The sequence below is a fragment of the Anomalospiza imberbis genome, chromosome 10 (assembly GCF_031753505.1).
Source record: "Anomalospiza imberbis isolate Cuckoo-Finch-1a 21T00152 chromosome 10, ASM3175350v1, whole genome shotgun sequence".
In the NCBI taxonomy this organism is placed as follows: domain Eukaryota; kingdom Metazoa; phylum Chordata; class Aves; order Passeriformes; family Viduidae; genus Anomalospiza; species Anomalospiza imberbis.
Window position 1 is genome coordinate 8281662 of NC_089690.1, and position 17444 is coordinate 8299105.

The 17444-nt window shown below is 41.4% G+C and overlaps 1 protein-coding gene across 11 annotated transcripts in view; it reads right to left on the reverse strand.

Moving 5' to 3' along the window:
* Positions 1-17444, reverse strand: part of MCF2L2 (MCF.2 cell line derived transforming sequence-like 2) — a 156303-nt gene that overhangs the window by 22952 nt on the left and 115907 nt on the right. For all 11 annotated transcript variants that reach the window (XM_068200403.1, XM_068200402.1, XM_068200401.1 and 8 more), the window contains exons 16-22: positions 15378-15444; positions 14133-14248; positions 12790-12859; positions 7912-8004; positions 7321-7413; positions 5099-5224; positions 899-1120 (exon numbers count right to left, since the gene is read on the reverse strand). In XM_068200403.1, coding sequence (XP_068056504.1) covers positions 899-1120; positions 5099-5224; positions 7321-7413; positions 7912-8004; positions 12790-12859; positions 14133-14248; positions 15378-15444 — 787 coding nt within the window. The remainder of the gene's footprint in view (positions 1-898; positions 1121-5098; positions 5225-7320; positions 7414-7911; positions 8005-12789; positions 12860-14132; positions 14249-15377; positions 15445-17444) is intronic.

Here is a 17444-nt window from a genome sequence, read left to right on the forward strand (position 1 = left end):
GAGATGGGAGAGAAAGAGGGATGGAATAGGGCTCTGCGAGATTTAATGACCTGTCTGCCAATAAAGAAGACACAAAAAACCTGAAGGAAAAAAATTCTACATTTCTTAAATGAAAAATTCTTAATCACAGTCTTGACATTCAGCTGCTACTAACCAGCTTCTCATCTTATTACTGTATTTGCTCATGCCTCTTGTTCACATTCACATCAGCATTAATTTAAAGATTTAGACAGTGTTCTGCCACCATTCCTTCTATCTCTACAGCAAGAAACTTGAAATGTTTCTATCAATTGGTTCAAGACTTGAAGCAGGTTCTGTTACAATTCCTGTCTGGCTACCCTGAAATACGTTTGGAACATTACACTTGATGATCCGTGTTAGCTGGTTAAAGTCACAAGTGTCACACCAATGTGCTTAGAGGGAAAATGTGGCCTACTTATGATTGCCACCTTAAAATGTCCTGACTCATATCTGGAAATTTCACTCTTGCAAATAAAAGGGCACTTCTACTGCACTGATTCATCTGTAGGTGTTTCTGTCACAGAATATATTTGCTCAGCTGTGCCAATAGTAAATCTTGCCTTAGAACTGCACCTGGAGGATGCCCATAGGCAGAACAATGACAGGTGCAGGTCCATTCAGTCTGGCTTCTCTTTATGGGACTCTGGGCAAGAACACACAAGGTGTCCCTTTGTATCAAGTTGCAAAGAACAAGGTTCATATCTGCAGTTACAGGACACATGGCTTGGTCTGGCTCCAGCCCAGAATTAAATGGGAGCTGTCATTTACTCAGGGGTGCAAGACAGCTCCAGGTATGTGCACTTCTTCATATGGACACATCCCTGTCTGTAAGAACACCAGACTTATTTCCCTCCCCCGCCATTACTGCATTTATTACCTTTAATGAATTTTTAAAGCTGTATGAAGCTGTCTTCTCATGGCCATCAGTGTTCTCCTCCCGTTTCTTGCAGAAAAGTAGCATCTTTGTGTAGAGGAAGAGGTGTCTCTGCATTGGTTTGAATCTAGCCAAGTCCTTCACCTTGTTGTGCCCCTTCTTGTGGTCAGTCCATACGTTGAAGGAACCCTGCATCAACAGCTTGCCAAGCTCACTGACATCCCCCTAGCAAGCAAGAAAGAGAGCGTACATCACACTCAAACCAGGGTAGTCCCAGGCACAGTTCATTGCTCTGGTGGTGTTTGAGGTTCCAGGCAGAGGCATCCCTTGTGTTGGAGAGTGCACATGTCCCCTTGCTAAGCCTGTGTGGTTTGTGCCCACAACCATTAACTCACCAGTTTCCATGTCCATAATTCCTAGTTTTTCTCCCCACTCATAGTTAGCATTTAAGATCCGTCTCAGAATCTCTTTGGATGTGACACACAGGCTGTCCCCTCTGGTCACCTCAGAGGAAGCTTCTTGACAAAAACTGGGTTTCAAGGCCCCTGACTCCAAGGCAGTAGGAAAGGCCAGTGCAGTCCAATGCCCAAACAAAGTCTTTGACTCTGGAATATCTAGTTTCAGTTTCCACTTTCGTACAAGCTTCCTCCATCCCTGGGCAAAACCTTGAAAGAGCTTAGATGCCTGAAGTCACGGATCAGTGCCTAGAGCTGTGTAGGTATGTAATTCCCTCCTGTTTCAAAATAGTCCTTACAAGCTTTGTCAATAATTTCTTGGCTCACCATCTGCAAACTATGCAACGCTGCACAGCCCTGGGCAAAGAGGGAGTGAATGCCCCAAGGAGCCATAAAAGTACCTGAGGGAGAATGAAACTAGGCAGGAACAAGACCTTTCTAAATTAAAGCTCTTGTCTGAAGACCTCTGAAGGGAAAATACTTCAACTGATATAAATATTTAGCTCAGATGTCACCAGAACAATCCCATATTAAGAAAGGAGGAACGTGTCTATATAAGACATGGCAATGTCTATATGCTAATGGGATTCAACAAATAATGATAATCTTAATTATCTTAGCACAAGTTTTCCTAGGAATGCTTTGTATAGTAAGTCAAGGGAATAAACCCAGTGCATTATTAAAGTACTTACTTTCAACATTTGCATGTTCTGTTGATTATAAGGTGAAGATATTGGCTCCAAGTGGGAATGTCTCACTTCTTATACTAAGAATTGCAACCTGTTCTCCCTCTCACTCCCCCTCCTCTACCCTACATTCAACTGCAAAACCAGAGCTTTATTAGGTACTTTTACACTCTATATCAGGGTATTATTAGACTCTCCAAACCATTCAGAAAATCTCAGCAATTTAGATAAGTCTGTCATCTCTAATATCTAGATCTGGATATTTTCTTTGTGCATACAGGATTGTGTTTGTATTTATATGTGCATGTAGCTATAAACTACAGGCCTGTGCAAAGCACATTGATATGCAAAGCTCAATTAAAAAACAAAAGAAACACCAAGCATATTTTCTACATGGTTCTGACAATGGTGAGAGGCTCCTGTCACTCCACACACTGGTCAATACAGCACTGACATCCAGAAGCTCGGTTCAACTCTTGTGACAGGTCTGTGTCCCCAGCCTTGAACCTGGGATTGGTATAATAGTGAATGAAGTGGGAGACAAGAAAGAGACAGACAGGGATGGCAGTCTGCAGCAATCCCACAGGAGACTGAATATTAGCCCACAAGCACTTCACTCTCTTCAGTGTAGGCAGCAATAGAGGGACACTGTTTCTGGTGATTTCTGCTAGTGGACAGCAATATTTTATCCTAAAGGAAATTTATTTAAAGTGGAGGATTTGGTCACTATCTCAAATATTATTCCCTGTTAGAGCAATACATAGTATCCCATGTTTCCCATGGAAGATGAGCAATACATATGATAATTTATAAGAATCTCTCATCATAATTCATGGACAAACTACCCAGACCAGACTGTGTACAAACATTGAGATAATAGTAGGAAACACATCTAAATTTTCTGCTCTACGGGCTTTATTCTACTTGGGTTTTTTTTGTGGTTTTGCCAAAAAATAAAAAACATACACCAAACCAACCCCAGACTTACATGTTAGCAATTTCTTACACAAGAGTTCAGCTCCTCAAATCTGCATGTGCCCAAGCCCAAGAAACAGAATGTGCAGTTGGGAGCATCCATCAGCTGTCACAAAACCTGCTTTCCTACTGGCATAATATCCCTCTCAGAAAGGTTTTCCAGGCAAGTATTTCTATCATGGATGTGTGGGAAAGACTCCACAAGATGGGCTGTGGTTTCATTGTCTATGGGAGGTGTTTATTTGGTAACAGAGCTGAGAACCTGGGACAGGTGGAACAGGGAGAAGAAATTATTGGGTACATCCTCTTTCACACTTTCACCCCATTTAAAAATCATGTAACAAAGCACCTCAGAAATGCTGTCAGCATTGGGCTAAACAGTGGCCATGTCCCACTGTGCCATGTTTTGTAGTTCAGCAAAGAAAGCAGAGGCAAAAATCTAGTCCTTGGAGTTACTACCTGGTATTTTATGAAAGGCTGGAAAATCCAAAAGTAGAATTTGAAAAGGAACAGGAATGTTCTATTGAATTCCTGAGTACAAAACTACTCACACTCTAAAGCAAGAACAAAAGGATGACCTTAGCATTTATATGGACAGGAATCTGGATCAATCCCCCCTACTCGGAATAATATGTTACCTTTCTTGGAGAAGCTCTTGTTCCCTTCACTTTACGGAACTGTTTTGAAATAATTTTTTTGCTGAATTGCTGTAAGTTCATGCATTTAAACTGAGAAATACAGGAGGAAAGCTACCTTTCTCTTTGGAAATTAAAAAGAAACCGTGGAAACTGGGAAGCAGAAGGTGTGCTGTATCCATGAGCTTCCCATGTCCATGTTGACTGGTTCAAGTCTGCAATAATAATTCTAAAGAGTTTTTCTAAAATGACTCTCTGAGACACTCAGACTTAGCCATGACCAGAATGGATTAAGTATGTGCTGCTTTATTTAAGTTTGTCAGGTTTAGGAGATCTAAGATTGTATTTATGACCTGTGGTGTTTCTCTGATCCACAATCACCACACCTTTTCAGTGTTTGCCAGTTCAACCCAGTAGAGCTACTGCAGGCAGAACTCACATTCTCATCCCAAACGTAATGCACAGTCCACATCTCCAGCTGTGCAGCAATGGATCTCTGACAAGCAGTTAAACAAACAAGCAGTTGAATTTATTTATAAAATCATGTTGGCAGCGGGCATGGGTTCCTCAGCTACCAGATGCAGGTGCACTTGCACAAAAGAGAACTATAGAAATCAAAACTCCACTCCCATCCTGATAAACAGAGTAACTCTTCCCACACAGACACTGTCTGTATAGACCTCAACACCTTCTCAGGAAGTCAGATTCCACAAAAAAATTACTTTTCTGGATTAAAGCCTGTTACTATGATGTAAAAATTCTTTGAACAATACTCAGTATATTGTTTCTTTCTTGACATTTTCACCCTGCAGCTATTTCAAAATGGGCAACCCCATGACTCTCAGGCCTCATTTTGTTAGGCTTGTTTCTCCTTTATGTGCCAATCACTTCCACTTCTCACTTAAGGGCTCATTTTATGTAGTCAGCACTACTTCTTGAAAGTCATATGACTTCAATGGAGCTTCTGCAGAGACATATATTTGTGCCCTTTGATTTGTACCGTGGTTGTTATTTCACATTTCAGATAAGAAACTTGCCAATCACTAGCACAAATTCCATTACCCACTTTAAATGAAAGCCACATTTTTCTCCCTAAGGGCAAAAGATTTGAAAACACTTAAGTTGCACAGGAGTCACAAAGTTTCAGCAAATTTCTTAAGCAAATTTCTTAGCTCTGCCACACTCGTACCTCTCACCCACAAATGAGTTTTGGGTGCAATTACTCAAAAGTCCTGCATTTGCCCCACTATGCCCCCACATTCACACCCCAGCTCCACATGACAGGGGTGCTGAGATGTATTTTTGGTCATCACAACACATCTCTGAGTGACACCCTTCAGGAACGCAGCACAGGCTCCACAAAGCACAGTACCAGCCGTGAACACAGCATGATCAGTGGTGACAGGAACATGGGATGGCTCAGAGCAGAGTAGGAGCAGCAGCAGCAGTTACCTCATATCCTGTGATTGCTATCTGGTGCATGGAATCATTTACTGATTTGATGATATCAAGCACCGTGGCCAGGGCTTCTTCCAATTCAGCAGTACCTTCCGAATTCTTACTGCACTTCAGCATTTCCTGATTAAAAAAAGGTATGGGGAATACTTGAGAACTTCTAATACCAGAAGACACCATAAGATAATCCTCCCTGGAATTTGTGTTGCATAAACAAAGTAGCAGAACTAGAGGAAAACAAAAGAGGAACAAAAAACCCCAAATATGACATTCTATTTTTTTTTTTTAATTCACATCTGCTAGAAAAGAAACTCAGTATACTTATTTCAGGTGTTAGACAGTTCCCCATTTTCTTTTGCAATTAGTTGCAAAATTAATTTCTAGTCTGAATTTGGCAGGTTTGACATTCTGCATTTTGAGTTTGGAAATATTTTAATCCAAAAGCTGAGGCACTTGCGTTCCTGTAAAATAGCAACACAAAAAGATGTCTCCTGCAAACCCCAAACAGCAGCAGTCTCTCCTCAGGTGCTTGGGTAACCAGGGATAATAAGATAAAAGCAGGATGCATTCCTACAGTACCTGCTGCACATTTTCTAGCATGAGGACGGATCTCTGTACAGTAAGCATGCTGCTTTTATCAGCATGAGCATGTTAGCTAAACTGATTGAAACCAGAGGGTTGCAGTAATTGTGACCCAAAATTCAAATCCAGTCTGCTTGCCACTCAAGGCACACAGCTTCTTAAACACTTGTTTGTTACCAATTTTTTTACTGGCTTCCATTTTTGTACACTTTTAAATGCTCCTGCAGTCCGGGAAGGAGTGCACCATCTTCCCAGACCTCATGAACCCTAACAAAGTAAATGCCAATGCCAATGCGTTGTTGCTAAGTACAAAACTGGTCTGACCAGCTTCAAACCCCAATGGCTGAGACCTGTTTTGCTTGAAAATTTTACTCCTTGATCTAATCTTGGGTTTATTTACAGTCATATTTCAAATTAAAAGTAAAATCTGGTTTACTCTTGCTTTCCTGGAGACCTTGACATTTTTTCCCTTCTCACAGAATAGTTTCAAGAAATAGAGTTCAAATTTATTTCTGGACTTTGTTGATGTAAATCTACTGGAATCAGTGAAGTTGCATCCTTGTCAATATCCATGTTCAATATTTGGATTCTACAGTTTTACTTTAAGTCAATAAACAGTTCACAGAAACACAAGAATGGCCAACCAGGTCCTCCCATGGCTTATACTGGCACATTTGCAGCAGTGCCATAGTAGCTATTAGCAAGTTAAATGGCAACCTAAAATCTTCATTGCAAATTTCAATGCTAAGTTTCATGACAGTACATAACACTACTTTAAGCCCAGAGGCTTGAGAACAGCATGTAATTCACCGTCATGACCTTCCCATAGGCAAAGTCAGTAAATATTATTTTTGAGAACTGAGTAGATGGAGACAGAAATTTAATCCACCACCTTAAAAAGAAAAATAGAAAATCATTGTTTTCAGTGTATATATTTTCTACTGCCCAGTTCAGACCAGAATTTCAAGCATGAACCATTCACGGTTCCAACCAATCAAGAGGAAGTTCACATATTCACCCTGTGGAAAAATGACAGACAATTTGTTCCTGGCTGTGTCTTTTACAAAGAAGCAGCAAAAGGGAGTGGCTCCCTCTGAAAGGTTTGAGTCACAACCATGGGAAAATATTACTTCAGGGACCTGAAAGAGTTTTGTTAAACAGGGACAGATGTTACAGACAGGATTTAAGGCTTCAGTTCCTGTTTGCAAATTGTAAAACCATATACTGATACAATAAAGCCAAGCTCAATTTATGTTTAGAGATAAATAAAACAATAAATAAGACAATAAAATACTATCTTAAAGGTAAGTAAAATATTTTATATAGAGAGACCTATATGTGTAATAGTATACTGCTATTACCTAGTATAAGTACTGCTAAGTACTTATAATAGCAGTTTCCAATCTAAAACAGATTGGGAACTATTGGGAAAAAGTCTAATCTAAAATCTAAAATAGATTGGGAACAGGAAGTCCCTGTACAAGACTGTTTTCTACCATTTACAATTTTAAAAAATGCTGAGTATTTGCTGAAGAACTGAGTGAGGATTTTTTTCCAGGTAGTCCTGACTGATATGCAATTCCAGAAGTAAACCAAGCCATACGTTGGAATTTTTTGCATTGTCATGGAGAGCTTACCTTTAGCAGCAGCTGGTACTTGGTGATTCTCTGAACTGGCTTTAAGAGATAAGCATCAAGTGAGAGCTTATGATCCAACTTACGCTGACATTCCTGCAGGAGACAACACGGAAGAAAAATAAAATTGTTTCTTGAAACACAGGCAAGTCACCAAGATCATTATCATTTGACAATCTGAAGATTATGTGCCTGTGAATTAATTGAGAGAGAAATTTGTTCCATCTGCATGGGGATTTCCGGGTTACTTATGCCACAGAGAAAATATATCTAAACAAGAGCTAAGGTTTAGGTTCAACTTAGTGTTGAAATCTGACATTCCCTGCTGATGAGATTGCAATCAGCTGGGATTTGCAAAGCAGCCAGCACTTTTTTGGTGTGGGTATAGCCTGCAGAGTCCGGCTCCTGTCCAGGAAATCTACTGCTCTGCCTGCCCAGTCTCCTGTAGAGAACGCCTTGACCCACACTGGGCACCTGCCATCAGTATAAGAAGCATGCAGGAAAGTCTGTATATTACTCTAGGTTTTCTAAAGAATAGAGATACACAAATGAGCTTTCAGGGTCTTGCACTGCTAGTCTGCAATGAAATTCCACCTGAAAAAAGATGCTGTCTCCACACTGTCTCCAGAGAGCTTCAGACCTTGGTTTGTTCTGACAGTACTTTTCATATATTTGGAGGTCCTCCTTCTGCAAGAAAAGAAGAGTTTAGGCAAGGGAAGGAAAAAGAATCCAGAGAGTATCTTTCTTGAATCACACTTTTTCTTACCTTCCATCCTAAGACATGAAGTAATTAATACATGGAACAACTCTGTATGTAAAAAAAATACTGAAACCACCAAACCTGCTTTTTACTTCTGATTAAGTTAAATACACCTGAAAGTGAGATTTATTTTTTTCCCCTCACTTTTTATACAAAGCAAGGAGACTGCAGACTAGAAGACACAATCTAACAGCAAAACCAGTATCTTTTTCAGGGAGGTGAATTGATGGTTTGGAAAAAAAAAAAAACAAAACAAAAAAGAAACATTAGAAATTTAAACTTTACTAACAATTTTATTAACAATATTGGAACAGACTGTAATTTTTAATGATGACTAAGGTTTACCAGTTTATCACGCTTTGAAAATAGTGTTGGCTCTCAACAGTACAAGGACAAATTAAAAGGAGGAAATTTGTCATGTTGATGTCCTAGGCCAGGTAGGGGGATGTGCTTAAACCCTGTCCTCTCCAAATTAGAAGTGGGTGGATTCACTTTATTTTGCTTTGACTACACTCCAAGTGCTCTCGCTGAGCTCCATGGCAAAAATCTCCCTGACTGCAGTGAAAACAGAGACAATCTCTGCAAAAGCCTGGAGAAGGTGTTCTGAGCTCCCTGGGCTCTGTGGGTGGATGCAGGGATGGGTGTTCCTCTGCCAGGTCCTGGGCTTGCTGCCTGTGCACCCGGGTAGCCACGGGGCAGTGCCATGGGGCTCCTGAGCAGGGTTGGCTGTGCCCGACCAGCCGGGAGCTTCCCACTTTCATCTGCACTACCCTGCTGGATGTGACCTCAGCAAATCAAAGAAAACACCAAAAATAAATCTCAGCAATTCCTGGATCGTTCCTCTGCGCTTTCAGCCCACCAGGCAGTTCCCATACACTCCTGCTGCAGGAAAATCACTTCCTTCTATACAATTACAAGAGAAATCAGCATTGCTGCTGTCTTCCTCTACAGACCCATCCTGACATCACCCTGATGAATCAGCTGGGAAATCAGAGCTGTGCCACCTAACACCACAGTGTGTCAAGGATTATGCAATACAAAAACATCTTCTGTTGCAACTCAATAGAATATTTATGGTGCTGTTTCAAAATAGATGCAGTTTTCTTCATAAAAATATAATTGTTCACACATGTTGCCCTGGAGGGAAGTTAACAGGGGGTAAACCCCACAGAACTAAAAATAGCAATAAAGCATAATCAAGAATTACAATCTCATTCTGGCTCATAGAAACCTAACTGGACTGGGTAGGAAGAACAGAGAGAGCAATAGACAAGAGAATTATGAGGAATAAAAGAAAAGAACCAATTTAAACTTAAAGAAAAGGTACAATGACCAACAATTTACCAGTAATTTGCCATAGTGGAACCACCCTATGCCAGTGCAATCTACTGCTGCCTAAATCAGTGATACCTGTTAAAGCAAATGCTTACATATTTAATTACAGCTTTAAGTTTTGCAATAGTGTTAGGAATAGAATTAGGCTCAGACTTCAAAATGCCAAGAAATAATTGATTGTCTAATTATTCAAATCCCAGTCTAAAATATTCCACACATCTGTATTTTCACATGCAAATGTTCTGACTTCTTGCTGGTACATTTACACCACTCTCCTCTCTCCTGTAAAGCTTTTCCTTTCCACACTGATTTGGATCCTGAGAGCTCTGTAAGCTCCAATGCACATGGCATATATACACAGTTCAAATTATCTTTTTGACTGCTGATTTAGGAATAATTTTTGCATTAGTCTAGAATTTAGACCTTTAAATCCAACTCACAGGTTCCTGATCAGCTGCTGCTGTCTTTTTACAGGTAGATTCCTTTTCTAAATGCTTCTTTCTCACTGAATGACCAAATTCCCCAAATGCTGACTGGTATTAAACTATTCCCTTTTTTAAGGTTAGCAATATGAATAAGTGCAGAGTGGCAATCCACAGTGAATCACTCACTCCTGCCAGACACATCACCTGGCACATTCTGGTAAGCAGTCTGACACACCTTTGGTTCCATCCTGGGCATTCTTGCCTTGGTTTGGTAAGGTTTCCTTCTTCACATCCCTTTGGAAAGCAGATCAGCCCAGAGTGTCCCCCCTGTTGCTGATAAAGCACCAGAAGACCATTCTGCAAGGAATTCAGTGCACATCCCTCCTGTATTTGAATGCCATGTAGTCCTTGACCACACAGAGCTGTAAGTAAGGTCAAGCATCTTGGTGATGGCAAAATAGCTGCCATGTGGGTAAAGCTGAGCTGGCTCACTTGTAATTTAGCTCATCTGAAGATCATGCCCTAAACGAGGTCAGGCAAAGTGGGAGGGAGAACAAGAAAGGCATTTCTGGCTCATCTTTTACCAGATTCTGCTGCCATGTTCCGGGACACAAAGCCAAAGAGAAACCCCACAGCCTGTTTCTCCCATCACCTGAGATACAGGGTTCACATTCATGGTGACAGCTGCTCAGGTGGCATTGGTGGAGCTGGGAGGTGTGTGGGGACATGGCAGAGGAATGACTGGCAGGGGATGGAGTGACTGGCACCAGAGTGTCTCACTGCAGCCCTCAGGGTACTTTCAAGCAGCTCTGGAATCAGGTCTGAAAAGGCCCAGTGTGATCAGACAGGGTAAAACTCTTCAAAGTATGAATCTAAAAAACCTGCCTGTTTCTAATCATAGGCCCAGCCTGCTGTTGTGGCAGGATGGTCACACCCATACAAAGGGGGAGAACCTGCAAGAGTGTGAGTTTCCTCCCAGAGCTCAGCATCACTTGGAACAGCAGCTGCTTCTGTTTGCCCCTGTCATAGCAAGCGCGGCCATAACTCACAGGGCAGCCAGAAGCCACTGCTCAGCAGGAAGGCATAAAAAGCTGCCAAATCATGGGGAACACAAACACACAACCAGACTTTTGTTTGTGCCTCCTAAAAGCGGTCCAACAGAAACAACACATTTCTGGACCTCATGTGGCTTCTTCTAAAAACAGAATATAAGGGCAGGAATCAAAGGTGCTACTGTGTGAGCAGCAACATCTCAAGAGAGAAGCTTGTGCTTTCTTAGTGTGAAATTTGAAATAGGGAGAAAGCAAATGCAGGATATAACCTCTTATTTGATAGATTTAGTATGGTTTGACGAGGCCACAGAAACTGATGAGCTAAGGTGATGGGGGGACTGGTTTTCTTTCAGTTCATACCTGAACCCCAGCTCTAGTGCTATTTTCATATTGGTATAATAGTGAGGAGAATTGAGCTTAGCAGCTGTTTTTACAGAGAGGCAAGCTACAATATTTAAATATGGAGCTTGAACCTCCTGTAGAATCAGAACATTTCCACATTTCTATACCATTATTTTTTATTTAGCTGCATTCTTTAGGGATATATGCAGCACATGGACTATTTTACATTTCTTGGGTTTCAGAGGTCTGCATTCTTCAAAGACTGCTTTTCCTCATTTGCATAATGATTTCACCACAGTATTTTCCTGCCCAGCATCTGAATCCTAGGATAACAACATATGCCTTAGTAGTGTCATTTACTCAAGCTGTAAATGCTCAGTTGTTGAACAGAAAGTAATCCAATGGACATATAATCGCATTTACACTTGTATGATTCTCTCCAGTCTGTATGTAAATTGGAAGCACACCTTTTGTAAGTATCACATGCTCAAATTCCCATTAAATCTTAGTAATGTGGCAGTGCTCAGCACCTCTGACAGGTTCATCCAAATGTGTCTGTATGTAATGTGTGCTCTGGAAAAGCAGCAAACGCTACCTGTAGTATACAGTAGAAGCAGGAGGTACCTTTGACTACAGAGGACACATTTTCCCACCTCTCATGCCACTTCCATTTCCTGTGCAAAACACAGAGCCTTATTCACACAGTTTTGTCAAACTCTGAAAGCAGCAGCAAACCACCAAAACAGATTTATTTTCCATTAGTAGGCCCCCTGAAGGAGTGCTTTATAAACAAGCACCTTTGGTTGTGTTGCAGGAAAGAACTAATAGTCAGGCTGAGTGGGGGTGGAGGTGGAGGAGGGACATCACAGGGAGCTCTTGGAGAGCTGCAGCACTTGGGCACTGAGAGTCACCTCACAGCAGAGGGGAAAATCCCACTTGGTGAGTTATGTGGAGAAGTAAAGGGAAGTAAAGGGAACCTCACAGAGCCTTGTGGCTCTGCCTTGTGGCTCTGCCTTGTGGCTCTGCCTTGTGGCTCTGCCTTGTGGCTCTGCCTTGGCTGCAAGGACAGCAGCAGACTCTGCTGAGACAGTTCTAGGGGACCAAGTGTCCTGAATTGTGCAGAGAAGAGAGAGATAAGATAAAGCAGGAACGGGATGTGTTGTCTGCACTCAGAGCAACCTGCTGTGACACCGATACTGTCCTCTGCTTATTTACTGCAGGGTGGTGTCTGGGTTACATCATTCTCCTGCTATAGATGTGTCTGATATGAAAAGCATGTCAAACATTTGGATCACTGTTATTTGTTGGTCTTTTTCTTTTAGATGGGACTTAAAATACTTGTAAAATATTGGTAACAGATCTCTTCCTGTCAGTAAACCAGGTAAAGGGGCAGATATCAGAATACATGGTTGGTAATTGGCTTAATTTGGGAATATCTGCTTAGAGGAGTTTCCCTCATTCACAAAAGCAAACAGACTGAAAAGATGGGAGTAAATCTGTAAGTACTGTAGGATAAGACCATAGATATTCATTCAAACCTGAAAAAGGATATACTTACTCTTTTCAAAAAGCATCGGGCAAGAAGCTCAGGGTTTTCAATGCAATTTTCTATTTCCTTAAGGAAAATCCTGAGAGAGAGAAAAAAAGAGCAAAGAGTGATGTAAAATCCCACTCACATTGTGTGTTAGCTTCTGTGTAAACCCAGCTTAAAGCCTTCACTTTTGTAATATGAGGATTCAATGGGGAAGGTAACAGTTTTGACACACCAAGAAATATATGTTTTAGAAAAATGGGATGTGGCTGCCACCTGATTCCCTAAATCACAAATATTATCATATTTTATCTGCTACATCTGATTCCTCTGGCTGTTGAAATTTGTTTCCAATCTGTAGCCCAAATACCTGCTTTCCATTTGGGTATGAGGATTTTTCAAAACAGCTAGAAAAGACAGGAATGCTCTGTCAGATGCAGTTGCTCAATCAGCAAGCAGTGAAAATATGGGATGTAGTCCAAAGGCTTCTGCAGTGACAGTCAATGGACTAAACCTTTAGGGAAAGAAAGACTGGGCTTGCAAAGGGAGAGGAATATCTTTCTCTGAGTGGAAGACACAATCTTTGAAAATAATACATGAATTGGAAAATATTTTTTTCTACTATGTATTAACTAGTCTGGCATAATATTAAGACTTGCAAAAGAGATTTTTAAAATTTATTTTGTTCAACTATTTGTTACATCTTACAGGCAATTATTATTCAAAAGAATTCCTAAATTCCCACTTTGGTTACAGCCAGTTTTGCTTAAGCAAGGCTAGGAAAAGCAGAATATTTATAGAAGTTGCCCTGAGCTTTGTGTTTTGAAAGCCAGTTGCAAAAGGATTAATCTTGTTCATAACTGGTATTCTGTAGTTATGGGCTCTGGATTTCCTTGTCCACAGTATTGACATGGCTTCTGGATAAGTTTGTGATCTTATATGTGGGATAAAAAGAAAAGTGGTATCAAATATATAACATCTTCTGATCTGGTAACAGAAATACAGGACAAATAAGCTGAACACTAAGAAATTTCCTCACAGAGGTGTCTTGCTAGACCGAAAATATCAGGATTTAGTCCTGTGACATCTACCAGTGTACCAAGAGAGGTGGTAAAATACTGACCACAAGGGACATTCAAAATGGATCCTGCCAGAAGAAATCACCAGTAAATGCACAAAGAGTACAATCTTCACCCAAAAAAAGATGAAATAGATGATCTTGGAGGTGTTCTCTACACGTGGGTTTTACAGGACACACACAGAGACCGAGTGAGGATGACTTTTCCTGCCGGTGTACGTGTGAGCATGACAAAGCACCCGACGAGATGGTGACACCCAAGGATGCAGGACAACCACCAGTTCCCGTGTACCTGTTGTGGAAATAGTAGATTTCTGGGAGGTTCCCAAAAAGAATTTCCTTCTTGTTCTGAAGCGCAGATGGAATCAGATGTACTAAATTGGGATTGTCCATTTCTGAAGCGTACCCCTGCAGGGAAGAGGGGAAAATAAAACCAGCCTGTTTTTACCAGGGCAGAAGTACTGTATTCAAGGCACTGGAAAGCCCCAAAGTTCATGTGCTTTTGTTCTCCACAGAGCAAACAAAGCTTCTCCCATGCCCATTGCTTTGTTGCTCCCATGAATTCCTGATGCTTCTGATTTTCCCCAGAGATTTTACCCTGTAACTGTGCAAACACATTTTAACCACAGTTGAAGAGGTCATGAGGTTAAGAAAAAATAGACAAAATTATGGTCTAGGATTCAAAAGCCATTTGGGTCATGTAGGGATGGAGACTGCTAAGACTGACAGACAGGTATCTTTCTGCTACCCTGCTTCATTGCACAAGAGTTAGTTTGGATTTATTTGTTGGACTATTTTTTTTTTTTTTGTTTCTTGTAGAAACTGTATTGTGTTTCTTCAATAATAACTTTGAGAAAAGAACATTCAGATTTTAAACTCAAGAGTTATATATCAATTACCAGAGCTGCCAGCTCCCATGGAACAAATGCAATAAAGAATCAACCATACATCCCCAAAGTCCCACCCAAATATAAGCATGATTGATCCCTACTCAGCTTCTGTCCTCCCACAGACTGGGGACCTCAGACTCCACACACACTGATTATGCTGGTATCCTATTGGTTTCAAAAGCTCAAGAATTATATTTGCAGCATGAGCTTTTTTTTTCTGTGTTCAAGCACAACATGGGGCAATAAAGAAGAGCAGGAGGGGTGCCTTCCTTTTCCTCTATCATTTTCCAAACGCAGATTCACAGAATTTAGTGCCTGTCCCCATGGACATCAAAGTGCTGCTTCTGAGACCTATTGGCAATATTTTGAAAATACATTATTAACTCTTTCTCTGTCCATAACTTTGAGAACCATGCAAATTGTCATTCTGTGGGCTTGGTCCAAAGAAGGTGCCTTTTCCTTTAAGGCCTGAGGAAGGATGTTCAAAACATCCTTCCCATTCTCCATCTCCAAGGCTGAGCTATCTTGCCAACACAGCCTGTGTGTTATAAACAGGAGGTGGGAGTGCTCAGCCCATGAAGGATGTGCACCTGCAGTGATGACTTAGAGGTTAAGCACCAAAAAATAATTTCAGAAGAGTTTCTTACCTCTATTATACTTTGAAGTTCTTCTACATAAACCCGTTCTGTTTCTATCAGCTCATTGATTATGTGGCTGAAAGACAAGAAGGTAGAGAGTCATAGTGTTAACCAAGCACATGCGAAAGAAAAAAAATAGGATTCCTTACATACACCTGTTTATGCCTTCGACTATATGCAAAAACCCTCTGAAGGTCATTTCTCAGTTCTTCAATATTGTGCCTTGTTGATAAGATTAAAAGACCTAAGCACATCTTGGACTGTAATTTTTTTCAGCTCATCTTAAACTTCAGCTTGGATTTTTCTGTCATTTTTATACCTGCAAACTGGAAAAAAAATTCCCAAGAAGAAAATACAAGGTTTCTTTTCTAAGAATAACTAATACTGAATAAAATGAAACTATATGTCAGAGCTATGCTAATGTTTCTATTTAATTTCTTTTATAAAATAAACAAAAATCAGTGGCTAGACTTCCATCCTTTAATACAATGCAAAAATAGGCAACAGGATGATGTCAGAAGTCTGAAAACATGAAAGTATATTAGAAGAAATATTTTTACTTCATTTTGGACTTTTCATTTCTAATGTTAGTTTAATGCTCCTAGGTAACTTGAAGACATATATCTTGAAGATACCTGACTTATTTCACAGAAACATAAACACAACCTTTTGGACAAATAACTAATTAGATTTTAAAATAAAATCACATTAGATCTCTCATGTTTTTATGCATCAAATATCCCATATTATCGAGAAAGTGTTGTCTTTAGTAGTGTTATGAACAAAGTTTTCAGGGTAGCTCCTCCAGAGCTGTGAGCAGTAGGAAAGGACAAGTACCTGGTGTTCCTTTCCTGGCTTGTGCTTCTTGAGAGCCTTTAAGCACAGCTACCTCAAGCCAAAACACATCCCCAGAAGGACACTAGGGAATAATGTCTAGAGGAACTGGAGTGTGGCCAGCCATGTGCAGCACACAACCTGAGGCCAGTAAAGTGTAGGCAACGCTTGGCATCAATACCAGCATGTGCATTCATGCAGCACCTCCCTGCACACACTGCCTGTGCCTGGTTACCTGGCTTTGTGTGCCACACAACAGCCACACCATCAGCCAGACACTGCTTACCTGGCTTTGTGTGTCACACAGCACTCACACCATCAGCCAGACACTGCTTACCTGGCTTTGTGTGCCACACAGCACTCACACCATCATCCAGACACTGCTTACCTGGCTTTGTGTGCCACACAACGCTCACACCATCAGCCAGACCATGGTTACCTGGCTTTGTGTGCCACACAACAGCACTCACACCATCAGCCAGACATTGCTTACCTGGCTTTGTGTGCCACACAACGCTCACACCATCAGCCAGACACTGCTTACCTGGCTTTGTGTGTCACACAGCACTCACACCATCAGCCAGACACTGCTTACCTGGCTTTGTGTGCCACACAGCACTCACACCATCATCCAGACACTGCTTACCTGGCTTTGTGTGCCACACAGCACTCACACCATCAGCCAGACACTGCTTACCTGGCTTTGTGTGCCACACAGCACTCACACCATCAGCCAGACACTGCTTACCTGGCTTTGTGTGCCACACAGCACTCACACCATCAGCCAGACACTGGTTACCTGGCTTTGTGTGCCACACAGCACTCACACCATCAGCCAGACACTGCTTACCTGGCTTTGTGTGCCACACAGCACTCACACCATCAGCCAGACACTGCTTACCTGGCTTTGTGTGCCACACAGCACTCACACCATCAGCCAGACCATGGTTACCTGGCTTTGTGTGTCACACAGCACTCACACCATCAGCCAGACCATGGTTACCTGGCTTTGTGTGCCACACAGCACTCACACCATCAGCCAGACACTGCTTACCTGGCTTTGTGTGCCACACAGCACTCACACCATCAGCCAGACACTGCTTACCTGGCTTTGTGTGCCACACAGCACTCACACCATCAGCCAGATCCCGTCAGCCCTTCAGATCATGAGTCATGATTGTATTGTTGCACCCACTATAAGGGGATTTCCTCATTCTCCACAATTTTTAGCATGTCCTTTTT